Consider the following 12,728-nt stretch of genomic DNA (forward strand, 5'->3'; position numbering starts at 1 on the left):
GTTGAGGAAGGGTGAATATGCAGGCAGGTACAAAACCATAAATCTGTGATGTGCTGCAAACCAATCTGTCACAGCTGCAGAGTGGTGAAGAGCAACGTTATCGCAAACTATGACAAAAACTTGGGGGTTTCTTACTGGCTCCCCCTGTTCTGCTGGCACTAGCTGAGCATAGAGCTGTTCTAGGAAAGCTATAAGCCTTTCTGTGTTGTATGGGCCAATGAGTGGTGTGTTGAGAAGCAAACCATCATTGGCCATTGCAGCACACATGGTGATATTTCCCACCCTTTGGCCTGGAACCTCCACAGTGGCCCTTTGACCTATAACATTCCTTCCTCTGCGCCGTGTTTTGGCAAGGTTAAATCCAGCTTCATCGATAAATACAAATGAATGTGGTCTTTCCAGTGCTTCCACCTCCATTACTCTCTGAAAAACAGTAAGTGCACAGTTTTACTGTAGAAATGCTAGTGTTTTTTTTTACTGTAAATATTTTGTATAGCTGTGTACGTAACCTCAGACGTCTTACCTGGACATATTGGTATCTTTGCTCTTTTACCCGTTCACTGTTTGAGCCGCCTTAGAGAACCTATCGACAACCGTAAGAATAACGGTACAGTGTATAACTGTTTCATTGTAACTTGGTGTTTCTTTCAACCCGACAACAGGAGGCTACTGAAGAACTGAAGAGACGAGACAAAGCATCACTCTAGCAATAGTTGTTGTGCTGACAGAATTAACATTTTCAAATATATCATTATCAGCCAGCATTCCTCGAGAGCCTTACGTTCGGGAGCCGACAGAGAGTATAGTCTACCCCGGGGGGGAGTGGTTCCCGGAAGGAGATCAATACTACAATAGGCTCCTCCTGTGAAGAAGAGACAGAGGAAACAGGAGGGATAGCAGACATTAAACATTTCACATGACAAGAGACGTTCCAGGAGAGGATAGAATTACTAGACCAATTAATGGAAGGATTATGACAAACTAGCCAGGGATGGCCCAAAACAACAGGTGTAAAAGGTCTGAAGGAGAGACAGGAGTAGTAGCGCTCACCAGTAGCCCTCCGCTTACTGATGAGCTCTGGCTTTTACTGGACATGAAGTGACAAAATGACCAGCAGAACCGCAATAGAGACAGAGGCGGTTGGTGATTCTCCGTTCCCTCTCCTTAGTCGAGATGCGGATACCTCCCAGCTGCATAGGCTCAGCTCCCGAGCCGGCAGAGGAAGATGGTAGTGATGCGGAGAGGGGGGCAACGGAGAACGCGAGCTCCTTTCCACGAGCTCGGTGACGCAGATCAACCCGTCGCTCAATGCGAATAGCGAGTTCAATCAGGGAATCCACGCTGGAAGGGACCTCCCGGGAGAGAATCTCATCCTTTACCTCTGCGCGGAGACCCTCCAGAAAACGAGCGAGCAAAGCCGGCTCGTTCCAGCCACTGGATCTCCCTTGCCTCCCAGATTGCCGTGCCCCACTCACGAGCCCGTCCAATAAGGAGAGATATGACGTAGGCGACACGAGCAGTGCTCCTGGAGTAAGTGTTTGGAGAGAAAACACAATATCACACTGGGTGAGGAACGAGCGGCATTCAGTGGGCAGTTGGCTCAGGCATGAAACACAAACAAGAATTAGGGACCTAATCAGAGGGAAAAAGGGAACAGGTGGGAAACGGGGTGAATGGGTATTGCATTGTTGACAACAACCATGTCAACAATAGCATTTTCTTATTTTCCTGCGCATCTGAAAATATTTTTCCTCTTCCCCCTGTTGGGGGCAGCCTTTGGGTCCTGTTGTAAAAATATATTTTACAGTCAAACTTACTGTAATATATATCTGTGTAAATATTCTATAATTGCAATACAAAATAGATTCCTGTAATGTTTTCATTTACTGTAAGGATGTAACTCTCACCTGTTTGCATGATGGAAAATTCGCATTACAGATGCCACTGTGGATCTTTGCAGATTGGGTTGCACCCTCAACCCTGCCTCTCTCAATGAGAGACCATGGTTCACGACATGGTCTATAAGTGTAGCCCTTATTTCATCTGAAATAACAGCTCTTCTTTGTCTTCCTCCACGCATCCGCCCTCTCCCTGCCACCCTTCTCCCTCCACGAACCCATCTTCCTTGTTCCATTTCCAAAATGAGTCTTTCTGAGCTCTACCTAAATATACTGTAATATGTGTGTGTGTTCACTAACAAGTCTAAAACAAGACACCTGCTTAGCCTTTCAGCTGAAATTGCAATCAGCAGTGTTTGAAAGGCACAAGGCTGAAATCTATTCCGTTTTGAATGTGTGGTTCACAGTTTTGACAGCAGTGTGTTAGCATTTGAACAAAGTGCTGTAAATCCACAGTGTTGTGCAGGTTGTGGTTAAAGTCATGGGATAAGTGTGTAGAGTTTTGAAAACTGTGTTCAAGCAATGAAAACGAACTAGAGTTTGGTCCACATGAACTGCTGCTGTGCAGACTGTAGTTAGAGTTTTGCACATGTGACTCCAGTTGTGTCCACTGTCGTTTAGCAATCGAAAAAAACTGTAATATAAGGAATTTTAATTGTTATGTACTTAAGTATATTTTAGCAATTACATTTACTTTTAATACTTACGTTTTTTTAAACCAAATACCTTTAGACTTTTACTCAAGTAGGATTTTACTGGGTGACTTTTAAGGTATTTTCTATTAAGTTATCTGTACATTTACTCAAGTATGACAATTAGGTCGTTTTCCACCACTGTGTGTGTGTGTGTGTGTGTGTGTGTGTGTGTGTGTGTGTGTGTGTGTGTGTGTGTGTGTGTGTGTGTGTGTGTGTATGTGTGTGTGTGTGTGTATATGTGTGTGTTGAGATGCCAGTTTAAGCACTGTACGTGTGTGTGTGTGGGTAGAGTCAAGTGTGTGTGCATTATGTCAATGCATTAGAGTTAGTTAAAAAAAGGTTAAATGCAGGTAGTCTGGGTAGCCACTTGGTTAGCTATTTAGCAGCCTTGTTTAGCAGTCTTATGGCTTGGGGGTAGAAGCTGTTCAAGGTCCTGTTGGTTCCAGACTTGGTGCATCGGTATTGCTTGCTGTACGGTTGCAGAGAGAACAGTCTATGGCTTTGACAATTTTTTGGTCCTTCCTCTGACATCGCCTGGTATTGAGGTCCTGGATGGCAAGCAGCTTGGCCCCAGTGATGTACTGGGTCGTACTCACTACCCTCTGTAACACCTTGTGGTCGGATGCACTGCAGTTGCCGTAACAAGTGGTGATGCAGCCAGTCAAGATGCTCTCAATTGTGCAGCTGTAGAACTTTCAGGATCAGAGGGCACATGCCAAATCTTTTCAGACTCCTTAGAGGGAAGAGGCGATGTCATGCCCTCTTCACAACTGTGTGGGTGTCTGTGGACCATGTTAATTCCTTTGTGATGTGGACACCGAGGAACATGAAGCTCTCGACCCGCTCCAGCGCAGCCCCATACATGCATCCATAGCTCTACCTATGAATTTGAGAGTGGTTACGTTTATCCCATCCGGTAGCTTTATACCAAAACAGAGGCTGGGAGACCGCTTTGTTCTTGCTTCAATGAAGCATTCTAGCTTTCACCTTGTAGTTTCAAACTCAATTAACTGTGAAACCGAAAACTAAAAGCATTACCACAAGAGGGAGATTTTTCCACACTGAGGCAATCCCCTTTTACTTTAGCTTTTTTTTTTCAACAGGCCACCTAATTCAGTATACACTATGATTGATTGACTCATATGAAGTACTTATTAACAAATGCATCGTTTTTAATTAAACTGTTTCATAAAATTTCTAGAGAGTCCTCTCAAAAGAGAGCAAGTTGTTATGGTATGGGCACATGGGCTGGTTCATTTCTGATGAATTTTTGCAAACAAACATCTATCATTGTTTCATATACCTTCTTACGCCCTTCTTTTTTAATGAATGGTTACTTTGAATCTTGCTCTGGGTTGTGTGTATGTGGTTGCATGATAGTATTAGCATCCGCGCAGGCGCAGTGGTTAGCTACTTATGCTAACAGACAGACAGATAATTCGATTTATGGGAAAGCGCGGATACAGAGGTACATAAGGTGCTTCTTACTAATACGTTAATTTCTTCGACCTAAAATGAGTCATCAAATTGAAGGATAAACCGGGAATAATCAGGTACGTTACTGTCTTTCGTAAACTCTGTACATTTATGTCTGGCATTGGTAGTAAACGCTTATCCTGGGTTTCCCGTGGCGCGGTTGTCAGACAGGCCGCAAATTGGGTTTTGTTGCTGGGGAGGAGACCGTTCGTTCATCTCGCTGCTGCTACGATGTGGTGCTTGGGCTTTGCTTGGGCAATTGCATAACAAAGTCATTATGTTACATTTTATACTGACCGATCTAAAGGGTTGATTTACGTTACATAGTTTTTTTTCATGTATTTTCAAAAAATACTGTTTGATTAAGTTAGTGAATGTCAGTTCGATTCATCCAGTTATTGTAACCTAGCATAAAGCTGGACTTGTCTAGCTATCTGACTAGCCAGCTAACTGGATTAAAACCGATTTAGGTTAGCTGTGTTGGCCAAGGTGCTTTCTAACTTGGCCAGTAAGGCTATTTTGTAAATGTTGTACAACCCAGATTCAACGAAACAATCCAGTTTGACAGTTAGCTAGCTAAAGTTAGCCACCTGTCTAATGAATGGGCGCCCAATGCTAAGTTAGCTAACATGCAAGCATGAACCGGGCTAGCTAGCTAAGTTCTTACATTTTACTTGTGGGTTAGTTAGTTAGTTGGTTAGTTAGTTAACAATTCCTCAGTGGCTCGCTAGTAACTAACGTAATACTCGAATGAAATGACTATAGTCATTTAGTATAGTCACTTTAATAACTCTAGTTTCATGTACCTATTATCTCGACTAACCGGTGCCCCCGCACATTGACTGTACCGGTACCCCCCTGTATATAGCCTCGCTATTGTTATTTTACTGCAGCTCTTTAATTATTTGTTACTTTTATTGATATATTTTTGTTGTGTTTTTCTTAACTGCGTTGACAGATTAAGGGCTTGTAAGTAAGCATTTCACTGTAAGGTCTACTACACCTGTTGTATTCGGGCATGTGACAAATACAATTTGATTTGTATGTTTCATATTGTGAATTTATGTGACATGTTTTTGTAAGGATGGATGTAGATCTGTGTGGTGGTGCGGATGGCACCCGAAGAAACATGGATTCAGCTGGTGAAGGGACAATAGAGATTGTGCCTTTGGAAATGTACGACTCGGCCAGAGCAAAAATAGATGCCAACCTGCGATGGCTGTTCGCCAAGGCATACAGCATTGGTAAGTTCTGTCTCTCTCTCACACACACACACACACACACACACAGAGAGAGAGGGACAATGAATTGGGTATTTAAAAGGTCCAAAATAATCACCTGTCACATAGCTACACAACTCCAACGCCTTGGTGCAAATATTAACCCTTTGCTGTTCTCACACAGATACTTCAGGATTTTACCCTCTGCTGTGATCCAAAGCATTATGGAGATATATGTAGGTTTTTAATGACAAAGAAACACAACACTTCTCAAGGAAGACACAGTTGCCCCATCTAGTGGCAGGGTTGGGCCCAAATGTTGTTAGACGGGAAATGTGTCTTTGTGTTCATCCACACCTCAGACTAACAGTCTGCAGTTGGGCTTGGCCTAATGAGCCCTTCTTGGAACAGGCCTTGATGGCAGAACCAAGCCGAATGGAATGTATTGTCTAGATTTTCTCAGTTATTATGCATCAAAATGCTTCGTGTGCAGAGCTGACTGTCCCTGTATGACTTGGCAAATGATCTGATTGTTTTTGTGCAGTGGCCTTTCGCAGTACAGTGAGACTGGACTCACAGGAAAACTGCTGAATAAATCCACTGACTGTCAGACTCATCATGTCATGGCAAATGCAGAGCAAGATATCAGTCCTTGTCACTCTTATCAAGAGTGACAATGTTGCTGACTTGCGGTTTTATTTTTTTATTTCACCTTTATTTATCTGTAATGATGTCAACATCATTAGACCAAACAATTACCTGGACTTTTGTAAAAAGTTCTAGTTTCTTCAGAGCAAAACAGTCAAGGTATTTTGATGTTTCTTGATTTTTGTATTGCAAGATTCCCATGTCTGTCACACTGTAACACATCACTTATCCCCAACTGCATAATTAACTGGAGGATATGTGGAATGAATTACACCTCACAGTGCCACAAGCATTGTCAGCTGGCTCCTCCACAGCATCTTAGCATGTCTTCTGCATGGAACCAAAGCCACCGGCCTTCAATAGCAAAGCTAGGCCAGGTAGCGACCCTTAGAACAGCAATTAGGCCTAGCTTTGCTATTGAAGGCCTGTGGCTTTGGTTCCATGCAGAAGACATGCTAAGATGTTGTGGAGAAGCCAGCTGACTACTTGTGGCACTGTGAGGTGTAATTCATTCCACATATCCTACAGCTAGGGTTGCCTGTCACTAGTGGAGAAAACCTGTCATGTGAGCGATGCGTGACCTAATTTCACTTGGAGCACTTGCTCTGGCTATGCATTTTATATTTCTAAACAGTCATGTCAATGGAGTGTCGTCTGTGTGTTTCACTGGAAGAACATAATGGTGTCGCGTGCAGTGGTTAATTTCTTCACTGTTAAATGAGAGGAAAATGTATCACACAAATCAGTTATACTTAAACTAAATCTTGAATCACTTATTAATAAGGGAGCAGGTCAATACAACGCACACATATAAAGTGAATCGAATGAGTGCTCTATGATAATGATGGCTGGTTGACAAATCACGCTCAGATGATTCGTTGAGAACCCCGAGACAAAAGTACAAAGATATTTTATAGCCAAGATTCACCCCTTTCAACCTACATGATGAAAAACCGATGTATAGAATGGGTCACAAGGTTAAGATTTGTATGAAAGATACCTATAATTCACAGCAGACAGTATCATTGTGTAGAGACCAGTGTCTGTCCCACCCAACTCCATACTGGAGCCATCTCTCCCTGGTACGGTATAGAACAGCAACATTAACTCATGCTCTGGAATGCTCTTTAGGTTTTATCACCCAAAAGACATGGTAAATCTCCCAGAGGCCCATCCTCAGTAGAACACACACAATAGTTATAAGAATCCTCTATTCTGTTGCCTAAAACAACCATTTGATGCAATAAAACTATTATAACATAATCTTGCAATTTTCCACCATATGCGCTATCCATTGTTTTCCTAACATGGCTCTTTGGATTGCCTTTCCTATTGTTATTTCTGGATTCAAGAAGGGCATTTTTAGTTTTGTACTGGCCTATCACCTCCCTGTAAGATATTAATTGTACTGAAAGTGTAACACTGTTGCTTCTGTCCCTCTACTCTTCCCAACCTGGGCTTGAACCATGGAACCTCTGCACACATCAACAGTCACCCTTGAAGGATCGTTACGTTTTGCCCCTCAAAAGCCTCTGCCCTTGCAGAGCAAGGGAAACAAATGCTTCAAGGTCTCCGAGCGAGTTACGTCACCACTAATTAGCTAGGCATTTCACACTGGTTACACAAGCACCTGCACCTTTTCAGTTTGTCTACATCAGGGTTTCCCCAAACTCTGTCCTTGTGACCCCAATGGGTGCATGTTTATTTTTTGCCCTAGCAATACACAGCTGATTTCAAATAATAAACTCATTTGATCGTTTGAATCAGCTGTGGGCACCCCTTGGGGTCCCGAGGACCGAGTATGGGAAACGCTGATCTACAGTGTTTTCTAAGCCTAGGTTTCATTTTGTCATCCTAGCATTTTGGTTTCTGCTGTCATTACAGTGACTTCATAATGTCACTCAGACACACGCCTGCACACAGCAAACAAGTGATCCATATGAATACCATTCAAATCTGGGATGGAATGCCATGCTCCTGTTTTCATTCTGTTCTCCTTGTTTTTTCTTCATCCCTAGTCCCTGTGTTCCACTAACAGAGAGCTGTGGTCCCAGAGAGCTCAGAAACAGTAATAGGCTTTTGTCCTGATGACGAACGAACACTGCCTCTCTTCTCTCTCCCTCCGGAGGAATCTCCCCACTGTCTGTCATCTGTGGCTCTAAGGGTTGTGGCTAACAGCCATGCAGGCAGACAGAGTACACTAGCACTCACAACATCTAATCTGTATTAGCTAAAGACATGGGAACAGAACTCATTGCCCAAAGATTAACTGGGGGTGAAACACAGTTTGATAATAGAGGGAGTGGATTGTACAGTAGCCTTGGGGATTTTGGGGACTGCCTGTGCACAGGTGCAGCAGTAATTGGCATCCCCCATTTGGGGATTGTGTTTTTTTAAATTTATTTTTTACATATGGCAGTAGTGGAGTGTATTGCTAATGCTGCTTCACAGATGCTGGTCTGGCTCTATAACATGGCAGGAACTAGGGATGGGCGGGCAGGCTGAGACAATACATCCTCGCCCCTCAGATTGTGGGGCAGGTGTGTGTATGCGAGTGGGAACCTGCATGCAGGTGGCTGCGTCACGTGTGAGCATGCCTGTGTATCTGTTTCTGAGCGTGTGTTTGTGTCTTCTGTGTGAGTGCATGCTTGCGCCGTGTGTTAGAATTTGCCCCCCAGTGCATACACAGATCTGGCTGGCCCCGCTCCTCACATCACAGTGCCTACCAGCCAGTCAGAATGGTACCCGCTGGGGCAAGCTGGTGCTCTCCTGTCTAGTCTGATAGTAATTGGGGGTTGCATTATAGCCGGTCCTGGCAATGGAGAGAAAGAGTGTGTTTACCATGCTGGGCTCACTCCCTGTCCCAGTAGTTAGATTCTTCAGCCCACTGTGGCAAGAGGGGGGCAGCTGCTGCCACACAGTATCACTGTCGCCAGTGGGAATTCATATGTGAAGACCCACCCTGGTTTCCAGCCACCCTGGTTTCCAGCCACCCTGGTTTCCAGCCACCCTGGTTTCCAGCCACCCTGGTTCCCAGCCACCCTGGTTCCCAGCCACCCTGGTTCCCAGCCACCCTGGTTACCAGCCATGGCACATGCCTTTTGTTTTCACACAACCACCTCATCTGTTTTAATGCATTATACACAGTACCACACACACACCTCTGTGTCTCTGTCTCTCTCTCAGAATGACTCTCTCTTAAACTGTTAATGTACATCAGGCTTATTGCATATGTGGATGCTTTTTTTTCATCTCTAATCAGTCTAGTCTGTTGTAATGCACAGACAGAGGTTCCTCCACACGTATGACCCATTGTTATCCGATCCTAGGCTTATTATCCCTCCCTAGGCCTACGGCTAATAACATTGAGCCACATTCAGACTGTGCTAAGGATGACCGTAGAATCCAAATCTGCCTGGTGTAACTGCTGTGTTGCTGATTGGTTGGTGGAGAGATCTGCCTCTGTCAGATGTGGTGTTATGGAGATGTCTGTTCTGTTTAGGACCGACCCCATTTAGTCGACTGTTTGGTCAATAGGCTGTTAGTCGACTGAGACTTCTTTAGTCGAGCAGTAGAAGGGGGGGGGGGGGAAAACAAAAAAAAAATATATATGTGTACAAGACACTGGTCTGATTCACACTGGGTGGACTGATCCATTGTGTAGGCCGTGGGGATGGCATAATCCATCAGTCTAAGACGGGCTAAATTGGATATGGTTATATTACATAAGAACAATGGTGCAACACAAACACCATAAATGTATAATAAATGCGCTTCCTCCCGTGTTGGATAGCGGTCGCTGTCCACTGTTCTGAAACTCATCAGTGCTCTGTTGAATTGGCACCTTTTCCTAGACCATGTTGATATTTGCATAATAGCAAAGTTAACCAGCATATTGTGTTGAGAACAATGCTGTGGGGGCAGCAGCAGAATGAGGAGATGAGGAAACAGCCCTTGTCTTATTGTATAAGAAAAGTCAGGAGAGAGAACCCCCAACTTAATTAGGGCTATAATCAATAGTCTAACTGTTAAATGTTACTGGCTTTATAAATCATCAATACATCTACAGAAATAAGACAGATCCTGCTTTTGTTTCCTGTTTGAGTGTTTGTTTTAATAGCCTACTGATTCCGCGAGCGACAAGCAATGGATGGCCTTGTAAGCTTTTGGATATCTTTTTTTGGTCCGAATCTTTTTTAGGTATTTTTACAAACGGTCAGCTTACCACATAGATGGGCATTTATAGAAATAAAATTTCAGGCAACACTGTACACCTCGTTAATCCTGTCTCTTTTTTCTTTTTTTGGTGCAGTTCTGGATTGGCCTTGATTTCCACAGACACTGGTTTGTGGTCTAGTCCAGACCAACTGAACCAATCATTGTTTTATGTTAAAATGTTTTGGTCTATAAATTACTTATTTTAGGAAGTGCGTTTAGGATGTGCTGCGGATCGCTAAAATATCATAATGATTATGATCACACTTCCTCAATATCAAATATAATGGGGGCACTATAGGAAATATGGTTTGGTATGGTTTCGAAACTTGAGAACCAAGCTGGATTTATCAGTGTGGCCCCATCACCTGGACCTGTTGAAATTCTGTATCTTCATGCCTAGAATAAAAACCTCCAGGCTTCTGTCATAACTGTCAATTTATTGGATTTTTTTTTTTAATGGTGGGTGGGCAGTTTGGAAAAAACGAATCTCGTCTGAATCGTCTTCTGGTATAACTGACATTCTGGAGTAATAATTACATAACCAACATTCTCTAGTACTATTCCCAAGCGACTAGGTCTTTGGTCACATGCTTGCAATTCATCTATGTTATCATGTAAAGAGAGCAAGGGTCTAACGAATAGGGAATATTTTTCCAAAACAAACAAATGAGGGATTTTGGTAGCAGAACTTTTCAGTCAGAAATGACTGTTGCAGCTTCAGTAACACGGACAGCGTGATAAACACTTTGATGGTCTGTGGTGGTCGCTGCAGCAGGGAGGAGTGCGGGACAACGGGTGCTAGTCACATTACGGCTGAGCCCGGCCCGGCACATTCAAATCAATTGCTAAACTCCTTCAAATCATTTGTGTCTTTAAATATTATTTCAAACTTTGTGCTTAAAGCATCAGGCAAGCTCAGTGCATATAGTCGATTTGATTAAAACACATACGATGTGTCTGTGGAAAAATACGTTTTATTAATAAGTTTAAGTAAGTTTAAGTAAGTAAATAAGTTTTATTTTTTTTTTTTTTTCTGGGACAGCATTATTTCTGTTTGCACAGCTTCACAGCCACAGCTTAAATAACAATGTCTGAATAATGGAGGTTAGCTGGGCTATTTTTGTCCCGAAGATCATCACACCTTTCTGAGAGTGTGCACCTGTGCGTGGGCTGGGCTTGTCACATGCAATGGGCTACGAGGGTATCCTTCATTCTATTCCTCTGCTTCAATGTTTACGGATAGTGTGTTTCCTGTTAGGAGTATGACCGCAACAGACATAAATTATCATGATCGGATTCCCATCACCATTTAGCCTAATATGGTGACTTCTGGTTTGATATGAGTCAGTGAAAAATGCAAAACAGACCCTTCATAGGTCATTGTTTGTTTTTCTACTTTGTGGTGGAAACTGGAAAGACATTGTTTCAGACTAGTAACCTGAGAACCTAGCTCTTCTCTCACCAGTGTTACTGTCAGTTCCAAGCCATGACTAGCCTGTATTTACAGAGTAAACTGAAACCTTGCAGAACACATATTTTTACTCTGCGAGCACATGCTGTTGCCACGTTCCCTTTCATTGTTGAAAGATTAGGCTAGATCTTCCCTTTTTTTAAAGTAAAGCACGTATTTCACATTTGGCTATCCACGAAATGACATACTCTTATTGTAACCCTGTGTATGCATATTAGTCATCACAGCAGCGTTTCCCCTAGATTCTTCCTGAAGTAGGCACAGGGCTGCAAGCACCAAAATATTCCATTGAAACCAATAGCAACCAAATATTTTCATGCGGGTAGCAACACAGCTAGATGTAGGGAGTGGAACCCATCCTGTCTATATATAAGTTAGGACCAACACCATGCATCATATCCATCACTAACCCCCCCCCCCCCCCCCCCTTCCAGACCACATCCCAGAGGACCTGAGGGATCCGTTCTACACAGACCAGTATGACCAGGAGCACATCAAGCCTCCCGTCCTCCAGCTGCTGCTGTCCTGTGAGCTGTACTGCCGGGTGTGTGCCCTCATCCTGAAGGCAGACCAGGCCGCCTCGCTGCAGTCACACATGTCAGTCATCCAGGCCCTCAGCCGTAAAGGGATCTACGTCATGGAGAGTGATGACGCCCCTGTCAGAGATGCTGACCTCTCCTGTGTGCCCATCAAAATGGTGAGTGGGAAAGACTGTGTGTGTGTGACTGTGTAGGGGGTGATGAAAAGCTATGCAGAGTGAAGGCAATTCAGCTGCATCTCAATTGGCTCAAGTGGCTCTCCTTGTCTCCTTAATCTACAGTGAAAACACTGGAGAGACCAAAGCAGTAGGGCTGATGCCTACGAGCCAGGCGGCTAGGTCTCTCGCATGAGGACAGATGACGGAAAGATGCATCCAATGTCCTCTTCATGGACTAGGAAGTAGGGAGGGACACTTTGTGGTGGTGGAACTAGTTTGATAAGCACGTGGTGTTTTATGGGAGTCATTGCCAGAGGCTGCTCATGATTTGTGGATGAGAGCTGTCTTGAAAATGAGTTAGTCCCAGTGCAAAACAGACATAAATAAAGTCTGAAAAGCTGTTGC

At 43.6% G+C, this 12,728-nt stretch overlaps 1 protein-coding gene across 2 annotated transcripts in view; it reads left to right on the forward strand.

The window, feature by feature from the left end:
* The first annotated feature begins 4,016 nt into the window (after positions 1-4,016).
* Positions 4,017-12,728, forward strand: part of LOC139389356 (calmodulin-regulated spectrin-associated protein 1-B-like) — a 32,313-nt gene continuing 23,601 nt past the window's right edge. For both annotated transcript variants that reach the window (XM_071136044.1, XM_071136045.1), the window contains exons 1-3: positions 4,017-4,146; positions 5,153-5,313; positions 12,061-12,323. In XM_071136044.1, coding sequence (XP_070992145.1) covers positions 5,154-5,313; positions 12,061-12,323 — 423 coding nt within the window. In that variant the 5' untranslated portion in view covers positions 4,017-4,146; position 5,153. The remainder of the gene's footprint in view (positions 4,147-5,152; positions 5,314-12,060; positions 12,324-12,728) is intronic.

The sequence above is a fragment of the Oncorhynchus clarkii genome, chromosome 30 (assembly GCF_045791955.1).
Source record: "Oncorhynchus clarkii lewisi isolate Uvic-CL-2024 chromosome 30, UVic_Ocla_1.0, whole genome shotgun sequence".
Classification (NCBI taxonomy): Eukaryota; Metazoa; Chordata; class Actinopteri; order Salmoniformes; family Salmonidae; genus Oncorhynchus; species Oncorhynchus clarkii.